This window comes from Schistocerca gregaria, chromosome 3 (genome assembly GCF_023897955.1).
Source record: "Schistocerca gregaria isolate iqSchGreg1 chromosome 3, iqSchGreg1.2, whole genome shotgun sequence".
In the NCBI taxonomy this organism is placed as follows: Eukaryota; Metazoa; Arthropoda; class Insecta; order Orthoptera; family Acrididae; genus Schistocerca; species Schistocerca gregaria.
In genome coordinates, this window is record NC_064922.1 from 232557383 (window position 1) to 232569526 (window position 12144).

Consider the following 12144-nt stretch of genomic DNA (forward strand, 5'->3'; position numbering starts at 1 on the left):
TAAAATGAGTGCAGAGCTCAAACAGCCATCTTCAAGACCCCATATCTGCCTGCCGGGAACTCCATAAAGTGAATAGTCATGAATAAGCTGCTATACCGAAATGATTAGTGATTACAACAAAGACAGAGAAGCATAAAACATGGAGTCAGGAGCATAAAGCCCGGACGGCTGACCAGTGGAAACACATACTATGGTCCTACAAGTCAACATTTTCATTATTTCCAACCTCGGGCTGGGTTTACAACTGGACAATGCTGAAATAAGCCTGCAATCCTGATTGCTTGATATCACCGGTTAAGCATGGAGGTGGAAGTGTGACGGTGTGCGCAGCCATACCATGGTATTCAACTGGTCCCATCAATAATCTCGAAGGCCAAGTTACAGCCAGTGATTATTTGAACATTTTAGGTGATCAGGTGCACCCGATGATTCAAATATTGTTCCCCAATTATGCCATTTCAGGACGATAATGCACCCATTCACACAGCCAGGAAAGTACAATCGTGATATGAGGAGCATGCAACTGAACTGCAGCGTCTTCCCTGGCCAGCACAGTCCCCGGGCTTTAACATTATCGAACCCTTGTGCGCAGTATTTGAGTGCACATTCTGGAGCAGATTTCTACCTCCCTCGTCACTACAGGAGTTAGATGAAGTTCTGATCGAAGAGTGGCATAAATTCCACTGGAGCCTATACAGTAATTACATGCCAGCTTCCAAGAAGAATCACAGCTGTATTATGGGCAAAAGGGGGTACAAACTCTTATTAACAAACCATTCCCAACTAAGTAAAGGTGTTCACATTATTTTGCCTATCCCCTGTATATATGTTCATCCTTCCTTTCACACATCTCTTTTTTTTGGGGTGGGCATGTTTATTTTGTATCCTTGCTCCTTAGAGGGTTCCCATACTTACTAAATGACATACACATTCTGGGTAAACCAACATAAGATCTATCACACTTTTTACAATAAACTCACTTCTGACTGTCTATTCCTCGATTAGATAGTAATCCAGTTTCTGTGTTACTGTGTCTATTAACTCTGAAAGGTCAAAGTGAAGGAAGAACAGACCATTAGACATCTATAACATTTATGCAAAATTGTACTTTTATAAAAGAACATAGCTGTATTTCCTGTGAATGTTATCTTTGACACCGTCTACTATGATACGAAATTTTACTTGTCCAGGATCATATGGAAGTAGCTAGTAATTAAGAACCCACATTCCAGCAAAACTTCAGCTGAATCATTGCAGTATTTACAAACTGGACCAAGCTTAAAATCAAACACACACTATTAGTCATGCTGGTTTTGACACCTGCATTTAAAGTTATTACATTTATATTCACAATTATGTAAATGTATACAGGTTTTGGGAAAGGGGGGAGGCGGTTGTTGCATATGCCTCATGGCGGCAGTGTGCGGAAGGTCGAGAGGTCAGGTTTTGAGAGTGGGCATCCAGGGCTGCAATTAAATAACAAAACAGGAAATTAGTTACAATAAAGAGGATGTATTTCAATGTACAGTGTACAAGGGGTGTGCCTAGGGTCGGAAGTTACCGGCTTTAGACCAGTTGAAACGAGCAACGGAAGGGGAAGCGGTTCATGTTAACTTACGTTAGCGGCCGGGCTTGAAAAGCAGAGCCAGAGGCTCTGCTTTCCAAAATGATGTCTGTTCTGCTCAAGGTCTGAATTACAAGAGAGAGAGAGAAGCAACTGTGTTCTGCACCACAGACCACTCCAGTGTCCACACACGTGATCAGTATCCTGCACATGCTATTGGCTAAAACCAGTGGTGTGAATTCAATAACAGTTTCAGCAGAGGGCTCAAGGTGTGTCTTGTCAGCAGCTTTAACTTGAGAGGACTGCCTCAGTTTTTAAAGACAAGCAAATTGCGTCACGTAGGCATGGCGTAAGTTAATTGGGGAGCACTTGTAAAGATTTGATTGGGCCTTTGAAATAATTTTTTTTAAACCAATTCCCTAAAATATTCCTTGATTGGCTGCCACCACGTGCAATTACTAGTAAAACTATGTACGTCATAATAAATGTCATACATTCACTACTGTTACGTCTATTGACTGAGCCACAGTGAAATCCATCATTCACATTCATTTCATTCCAATTACAACAAAAGATACACATAGTACCTACGAAAAAATTATTTTTAATAACCTGACCTACAGTGGATAAACACAAACAGATGGCGTTGGCATGTTCACTACTTCTAAACTTTGTCAAATGGAACACAAATGCAGAAGCAATAAATTGTAGTGGCACAGGCTATTTTGTATTAACTAGCATGTCACATTCCAGGCTTGGCTTAACTGCTGAGATATGTCACAAGATTTCTTAATGTGCAAGTTAGGCAAAAAACCAGACAGCCCTCTGTGTTGTAAATTCTGTGCACAGATGGAGTAATACATGGATGCTGTACGTCTGGGGAGCAGTAAGAGCAGTATTGCCACCTGCTGTGCTGTGGGGACACTGATTCCATGCAATAGATGAGGTCTGCCCATGGAATACTGCTCTGCATGGCAAGTCACAATCGGGTTCTCCTCTGTGCAGAGATATGAATTAGAGTTGATTTGGATTGTCTGTAACAATCTATCACATAGAGAACACTCTCAGCTCTGATAATCGGGATATTAATTTGGTGTTCTGCAAGATGTATAATGTTGTTTATGAAGCTGAAGAATACACACTTTAAACTGACATCTGAGTATTTGTTGATTTCATGATGTTATCTGAAGAACAACCTATCTTACAACTCTGCACATAGCTGCTGAGTAATGAAAAATGATTAGCACGGCGGACCAGAACCAAATAGCGGGTCCAATCAATGAGCGCTAACAGCGACCAAATAATTTAAGGCATATTTAGAACAGTAGACTAGGCGGTGTATGCACTTCCACATACTATGCACATAAGTACAGGAATCAATGAAACCACTGGGACACCGGGAAACGTATAAATACATAAAAGGTGTGTGCATTATATAGTGATCTGTTTTTTTCAAATTGTAATCTCAAGGAACATAACTACATATAAAAGACAATGAAAATTTGATGACAGAAGTTCACTTCATCTGATCTCTTCACACTCTGAAGTTTAAAGATAACTAGAAAATCAACCTTCAGCAGAGATTTTACTCAATACATCTCAATATCCACAAGCACAATACAATAATATACAACAATGAGTTCACTAAATGTCTGAGTCATCAAACTTTTGCACAATTTCCTGAAAAAACTTCTCGAAAATTTTTTAGTCAGTTCAATACATAGAGTGAAAAACTTAGACAAGTAAGCACTAGTCTGAGTCTACTGCATTTTTGTAAAATTATACAAACAGATAGTCAACAAAGCACAATTCATTGCCCTTTGGAGCATTGAATTACTGCATAAAATACTTTATTTAAACAATGGAAACTCCAGATAGAAATATCAACAATGCTGCAAAAGACAGATCGCTACTAACTCCAAAGAAGGCATGTTAAGTTGCAGACAGCACAATTAAAAGTCACTTGAGCCAGAATGCATTCTGGCCCGAGAAGCTGGAGTTGGCGGACATGTGTGCATGAGGTGCACTTGCTTGTGTGTATGAATAGTGTGTGTTTCTCTTTTGCTGATGAAGGTTGTGGCTGAAAGCTTTATGTAAGTGTCTTAACTGCGCCTATCTGCAAATTAACGTGCGTCTTGTTTACAGTAAGTGGCAATCCGTCTTTTCCTACATTGCCCCCCCCCCCTCCTCCCACCTCAGTGGTATCCATGGGACAAAGACCGTCCCTTCACTTCACAACTTATCCAATCACTCCCTCTGGAATGATTACAGTCCACGTTAGTCTTCCTTTGTTTGCAGTCTCTGTTGGAAGACTATCAAACACTAATTGTGCGAAAAATATTGAAGCCACTAAGAGCTGTGCTGAGGATGACACCTTTCAGCTGTGGATGCCAGTGGAGTTCTTTGATATCTTTCTGACCCTGGTGAATGAACAGCAGCTGAGGTGGTATATCCTGTAAATTAAGTACAAAGACAATTCAGAAAAAGAAAATCATCAATCTCGCTGAGCACTAATGATAACAATAAGAACTAACGACAATCATCAGAGGCTGAAAATGTTTCGTAAAAAAAACTAAAACATAAATTATTAATCACTGTTGGCTCAGGCTAGAGAGAGAGAGAGAGAGAGAGAGAGAGAGAGAGAGAGAGAGAGAGAGAGAGATGATGAGCTAAGGGAAGGTAAGAGTCAGGATGGTGGCTGGGAAATGGCAGCTGGTAGTACAGATAACAGGAGGAGAACACAGTCTGATAGTTTTGCTGCAGCTCCCAGCAACATGTTTCAAGTGCCAGACATGAAGGGAGAGGATGGCACAGGAGTAGGATATGTGCAGCAGACTCTGCCTGTGATTAGGAAGCTTAGCAATAACACTAATGTTAGGAAGAAGGGAGTGCTACTGCTAGGTAGCAGCCATGTCAGAGGTGTAGGCCCTCGATTACAAGAGAAGTTGGGGAGGAGTATCCAGTCACCAGCATTTTCAAGTCATGTGCTGGGCTGAATCAGGTGATTGGAGTTTTAAGGCCTTTGTGTAAAGGCTTCACAAAAGAGGCTAAGGTAGTGATAGTGGGTGGGGCAGGGAACAACCTGGACAAGGACAAGGACAGGGACAGGGCATACTTTGTAGGTGGTGACCTGAATAAGATAGCTTCCCTAACTGGTGGCATCAATGTGAACACAATAGAGCTGTTCTAGCAGCATGATCAGTCTCATCTTGGCAGTGCCATAAGGCATGTCAACATGGAGCTGGAGATGGTGTTGATGACTGTAGACCAGAAAAATTTTGTGGTGGTGCAAGTGAGGACTATCGGAAGGTGGGGTTACACTATGCATGGTCTGCACCTCAGCAGCTTTAGTGAAGGGAGGTTGGTAGAGCTGATTAATGAGAGTATAGTGGGTGGGTATGGATTCATGCACAGTCAAACATCTGTTGTTATGGGTAGGAGAACTAAGGCTTTTTTAGGATAAACCATAACGACAGGCTCCCCTATCTTAAGAGGATCTCCAACAACTTGGAGATTTCTGCACCATACACACAGGAAAAATAATGTGCCACATTGAAGTGGGCAAGGACATTGGAAATTTGTACAGAATTATCTATTATTCGTCAAAATGTGTAGTCCATTAAGACTAAAGTACACCAGCCTGAAGTTGAATGACAGCATGGTAGTCTGCATTACAAAGCACTGGCATAGAGATGATGTATCGCAGCATATAGTGCTATCATCATATGAATGTGCAAGATGCTACTGTAGGTCTACCTTAAGGGATGGGGGATCGTTTATCTATTTCAGGGGTGTCACACATTTTACAGCTAGAGATATGACCACAATTAGTGTAAACAGGGCATTTTGAACTATCAGCCACTAAAGTAACAAAGCTAGCCGCTGCCTACAAGAAGCTAATCATTCTGTTGTTTACTGCTCATCTAGCAGTAATATGAACACTTTCTTGAGCAAATTAACTGAAGTCTTGGAAAGGGTCTCAGCCTCAAAAACACACATAATATGTGGAGACATGAATATTAACAGAGATGATGTGGGTGAAATGAGTAATAACTTCCTTGGCGTTTTGTGTGCTTTTAGTGTGGCACAAATGGTAAACACTGCTATGAGGATATCAAAAAGTTCAGTTTCAGATCATGCACTTATGGAGATCAACAAGAAAAATTGTGATGTATTTATAAGAGATGTTGGATCATTATTGCCAAATACCATAGCTAAAGACACACTCAGTAAAACCTACAAAACTGCAGGCCTACAAAATGATTTTCTGAGGTAATAAAATACGTACTTTTTCTTGACCAATCGCAAATTTAACCTGGGATGAAGTGTACATGGAAAGCAACATAGATGCTAAGTTCTCTACATTCTGCACATTGTTTAAATTAATTTTTGAGCTGATGATTCCAAAAGTAGCCATTTTTACTGGTGCAGATAAGGAAAATATATTGATAACTACAGATATTAGAAAGTCCTCAGAGATACAAATTTCTCAGTTCTTTGGAAAAGCATTGCACTAATTCATATTTCCTTGAGTTCTATCACAGACACAAAAAAATATATACAGAAGGGTACTGCTTGTGACAAAAAATAATTCAATGACAAATTAATATATAATGCAGAAATAAATGCAGGGTGGTGTGTGATGGGGGAAGTTATAAAACAAGACTGGAAAAGGCATAACAACATACAAATTAAAGAGGGAATAGAAAAATAGTAAGTCCCTGGAAATTACAAAATTTTGTAAATAATTATTTCTCTGGTATTTGGAGAACCTGCAGCAATAATTATCAGTTCGTAAAACAAACAAGCACCCACCCATACACAGCAAGCACAATGATCATTAATGTAGGTTGATTCTTACAAAGAAGAAAACAGCAACCAGCCACTATTAATACTGCTCTTTATTTAAGTAAATAGCGCCGTAACCGGTTTCGAACTGAAAAGTTCATCTTCAGACGGCTGTTCACAATATCTATAAGACACACTTTACATAATTATCAGTTTTTGATATTTACGCTTCTACTGCAGCGAAATATTCTTGGTGTGTTGGTGCCCTACGGTAGAAAACAGTGTTACAAGCGTCCTATGTGAACATACTAACCTCCAAACGATGAAATACAGAGTAAACAAATATGTGAGGTTAAGTGGTTACAGTACTTACATCGAAAATTCGGCAAAAATTTTTTGCGAAGTTGCAGGATTGCATTTTTCAAATATTGTATAGTATATGCGGCACTTATTTGATTTGCAAATGACCATATTGTGCAAAGTAACACACACACACCAAAAAGTATTTGCCACATGTGTTGACACAAAGATTGAAGGTTTACAAACACAACAGTGCCAGAGATGTTCTCTATCAGAGATATTCCAATAAATAGATTGTTTGATTTCACAGTATGTTATTAAAGAACAGACATAACATAATGAAAATTGAAACACAAGGAGCTTCTATTACAATATAAACATTGCTTAAATTTGACAGTGGACACATGGTTTTTTTTTTCCCTCATTTCTGAAGTTGCAGTAATGTGTGATGGACAGGCAGCTGTATTTGTTGGAATATTGATTGTGTGTTGTTGTTAAAAGGAGCAGTGTTTGTTTATGTTTTAAACTGGACAGTATGTGAATGAAATTTTGTAGGAAGGTTGCATTGGCTAGCTCTGTCTGTTCATTGAGGATATGATGGGGTGATTTGCTTTTATGTGTATATATTTCTATCTCTTCAAGCAGATTCATGAGGCTACCTTTCTCAGCATGATGCAGTATTTGAATGTGGTCTTCAATGTTTTTTACTTCATGTTTACTGATGGTTGTATGCATTGCAAATGCAGATTTTGAAGGATTGTTCAAGCGTATGGCATCTAAATGTTCTTTGAATCGAATCTCAAAGTTTCTACCAGTCTGTCCAATATAGAAGGAGGGGCAATTTTGGCATCTGAGTTTATATATACCTGATCTTTTGTAGGGGGGGGGGGGGGAGGGGGGTTGTTATTCTTTATGTTGTGAATGGTTAGCTGGTGAAGTTTATGGTTTGTGTGGAAACTTACATTTATGGTTGTGTTTCTGAAAAGATTACTTATTTTATGGGATATGCTCCCTAGAAAAGGAAGTGAGACATATTTACTGCTGCTTTCTATAGACTTTAGTGCTGACTGCATAGGTGTCTGATGTGAGGCTTTGATTTCTGCTGCTTTTTGGATTTTTTGTGATAATTTATCAATCATGTGAGGGTTATATCCATTGTTAAGAGCTATGGCTTTGATGATATTGGTTTCTTTATTTTTTTCAGCTGGTTCCAATGGAATTTTATGAAGGCGATTAAGCATGGACCTGAAGTATGCCATCTTATGTTGGTGTGGATGACGAGATGAGCTGTTGATGCACACATCTGTGGCTGTTTGCTTTCTGTAAATTTCAAAGTGATGTTTCTGGTTTTTGCTGGAAATTTTTAAATCTAAGAAATTGATGCTGTTATTGGATTCATGTTCAACAGTGAATTTGATGTTATTGTGCATGCTACTCAGCTTGGTTGCTAATGTGTCAATTTCTTCTTTAGTGCCATCAAAAAGAATAACTGTATCATCTACATATATTTTATAGTAGATGATTTTGCTGTTGATGTGACTGTTAGTTTTGAAAAATGTGTGCTCTAAGTGGTTAATGTAAATGTCTGCTAACTTCCCAGCTAGGCTGCTACCCATAGCCAACCCATCATTCTGTTTGTAAATTTTGTTATTAAAACTGAAGTAATTGTATGACAGGACCAATGTGAGTAACTCAATGAGCTCATAGATTTCTGCCATGCTCAGTTTCTTATGTTTAAGGAGATTGTTCTTGATTATATTTATGGTGTCCTGTATAGGGATGTTAGTATAGAGATTTACAATGTCGAGCGATACAAATCTGGCTGTTGGTGGAATGTGCATATCCTTAATTTTGTCAATGAGCTCATACGTGTTCCTAATGGAGTAGTTGGTTTCAAAAGTATAATAGGTATTCAGAAGGTCTAGCAATTTGTAATTTAATCTATATGAAGGGCTGTTCCTAGAGTTAACAATAGGCCTGATCGGACAATGCTGTTTATGTATCTTCGGCTGTGACCGAATAGAAGCTCCTTGTGTTTCAATTTTCATTATGTTATGTCTGTTCTTTAATAACATACTGTGAAATCAAACAATCTATTTATTGGAATATCTCTGATAGAGAACATCTCTGGCACTGTTGTGTTTGTAAACCTTCAATCTTTGTGTCAACACATGTGGCAAATACTTTTTGGTGTGTGTGTGTTACTTTGCACAATATGGTCATTTGCAAATCAAATAAGTGCCGCATATACTATACAATATTTGAAAAATGCAATCCTGCAACTTCGCAAAAAATTTTTGCCGAATTTTCGATGTAAGTACTGTAACCACTTAACCTCACATATTTGTTTACTCTGTATTTCATCGTTTGGAGGTTAGTATGTTCACATAGGACGCTTGTAACACTGTTTTCTACCGTAGGGCACCAACATACCAAGAATATTTCGCTGCAGTAGAAGCGTAAATATCAAAAACTGATAATTATGTAAAGTGTGTCTTATAAATATTGTGAACAGCCGTCTGAAGATGAACTTTTCAGTTCGAAACCGGTTACGGCGCTATTTACTTAAATAAATAGCAGTATTAATAGTGGCTGGTTGCTGTTTTCTTCTTTGTAAGAATCAACCTACATTAATTGTATACGGCCAAGGTCTCACCATGTCAGTTTTAGATAAAATAGCTTTTAGCACAATGATCATGTTTTCCACAACAGAGCTTGATGTTAAGAAGTCAGTACAACAATTAAAAAAATACTAAGTCAGCAGCAGGCACAGATACAGTTCCTGTCTCTGTTGTGAAGGTATGCATTGACAGCATACAAACCCTATTAACAAGTGTAATAAATGAATCTTTTAGTTCATGTGTTTACCCATAATACACAAAGCACATCTGAGTGGTGCCCTTGCCAAAGAAAAGTTATGCAAAAGGAATTAAAAACCATAGGCCAGTTTCATTGCTGTCTTCGTTCTAGAAAATAACTGAAGCAATCATGAAAGAGTGACTAATAAGTTATATGAGTAAATACAGCCTCTTTGAAGAAGCACTGCCCAGATTCAGAAGTGGAACAAGTACAATATCAGTCATTGCAGAGTTCACAAAAGTTGTACTTGAAGTTTTTGAACAGGCATTTTCTTAGACTCTTCTAAGGCATTTGACATTATTGACCATAAAATACTACTGAGCAAGCTAGAAGCACTATATATCACAGGAACAGTGAATAAATAGTTTCAGTCTTACTTGGAAAACAGGCCGCAAAAGGTAGAGATTGTTCACATGTAAGATGATGATAATTTTTATTAAAACAGCTATCAGAGAAGAAATATATAAACATTGGTGTTCCTCAGGGTAGTGTACCAAGTCCAGTTCTTTTCTTAATATGTATCAACGACTTTCAGGCAGAGTAAGACATGGTGAAAAAGTTCTCTCTGCCTATGACAACAACATCATAGCCATTGATAAAACATCAGAAATGCTATAAGAAAAAGCAAATAAGATCCTCAAGGATGTTTACAGTTGGGCAGTATGTGATAAATAACCGAACATAAAAAAAGGAACTGTAAGCATTTCAGGGTAAATAGAGAAAGCAACTCTGTCACTTTAAGCATAGTTGGAAAGTTTATAGATTGTGTAGGAAATGAAGCTTTTAGCAATGAACATGAATTTTTAGCTAACATGGAGTGAACATACAAAGATACTGGCAAAAACAATATCATCAGCTCCTATGGTGTTAGCATCAGTTTGTAACAGCCAATGCCTTGTGGTGACACACAATGCTTACATACACTCAATTCTTAGCTATGGGATTCTTTTCTGGGAATCAAAGGCCAAGACATGCACAGTTTTTAAACAGCAGAAAAGGTCCATAAGAACTAGAAGTAGTAGTCTCGCTCATTGTAAAGAGCCTAGTACCTTCCCTCGAGGCTGTAGGTCATTGGGAACCTTACTTTTGGTACGACCCTCACAGTTATTTGAATAGCTAAGTGCACACATTACTTCCAGCTTCCAAGTTCCCATTCAGTTAAGTCATCAATGAGTACATCATGAAAACTGACTATGTTACTAAGAACAGAGATCAGACAGGCCAGATACTGTCCATGTTACAAAACACTCAAAAAGTTAGTCACAATGACTAACAGTAAAAGAGTCACAATTGCTAACAGTAAAAGTAGCACATCAGAACTGTAGTTTGAAGCATTTCTTTCTATTGTTTTGGATTATAGTACTTGCATATATTTAGCAATGTGATATTTAATGAAGATTATACATAGAAAAAATATTACCTTCAGGTCTTCCTCCTCTGCAGTATCATCTCTTTCCAGAGCTAAATCCCAAAGAGCTATTTGATTATCGGCACCACCAGATGCAAAAACTGTTGAATCCACAGGATTCCATTCAACTGTAGTCACGGGCTCTGTGTGATGCTTGAAGGTAGCCAAAGCTGACCCTTCCTGAAAAACATTTGATAGGAAGACAGAACATCAATTTGATAATTATATTCCTGACTCTTATAACTGGCTATTTATTCTTTTAAATACCAGAGAAAATTCAAAGGAAAACAATGTACAAAAGATGAACACCTAGTTATGTTTAATGCAAATTTTTCACTTATTGTTGCTAGAGCTATATATATTTTTGGTAGGAATAAAGTATGCAGTATAAAACATTGTAGGACTTCTTGCGGTGTCAATTCAAGGTACAACGTTGAACTTTCGAAGATAATGTCTATTGGCTTTATCAGGAGTGACTGACTGTCAAAATTGCTGTTGTGATGGCCTCATACAGCCCAAAGATGGCTTCTGATTGGTCAGTAATTATGCAGTGCTGTAGTAGATGGTGTCAACATTTGCACTAGAGGCACCACCATCCCCATCACAGTGTAAACATTGTGATAAATATCTCTGCTGCTTCTCTGTATTGAGAGCATGCTTACATTCACCACTAAGATTATATTCATTGTCACAGTTGAAGTTGTTCTCGCACATTCAAATTTCTACAGCCTCTTTAATTAACATCAAACAATATTTTGTGTTTGTTTGTGAGGCTGTGCTCAGCAACTGCAACTACAGCAGTTCTCAATTTTTAATATGGTGTTGATGTCCTGCAATTTTTCTTTAAGCTGTGACAAGGTATCCTGGGATCTGTAATCCTTATAATTTTGAAGTTTTGGTTACTGCTTGGATCACAAACGTCATTTTAAGCTGTGACATATTGTCTTTCTATCTGTGATCTTTATAATTTATAATAATTTCTTCTGTCTGAATCACAACCTCTGTGATAAAGAGGGAGAAAAACCTTTTATAAATTTAGAGTTTTGTCAACAGATACTTGATAGTTCAAATTATAAAACATAGAAAAAGTGATATTCAACATGTTAATAGATCACAAAATTTGGGTGTACGAATCAGACCCAAAGAACAAAGCACTCTTGTAAGATAAGGACTGAAGACTGGCAAAAGAGTAGTGCGCACACCATTCATTGCAACAGGATTTATT

General features: G+C 38.0%; 1 protein-coding gene across 1 annotated transcript in view; it reads right to left on the minus strand.

Moving 5' to 3' along the window:
* Nucleotides 1-3130: 3130 nt before the first annotated feature.
* LOC126356016 (glutamate-rich WD repeat-containing protein 1) overlaps nt 3131-12144 on the minus strand; it is a 47018-nt gene continuing 38004 nt past the window's right edge. The window contains exons 7-8 of the mRNA XM_050006667.1: nt 10932-11099; nt 3131-4017 (exon numbers count right to left, since the gene is read on the minus strand). Coding sequence (XP_049862624.1) covers nt 3880-4017; nt 10932-11099 — 306 coding nt within the window. The 3' untranslated portion in view covers nt 3131-3879. The remainder of the gene's footprint in view (nt 4018-10931; nt 11100-12144) is intronic.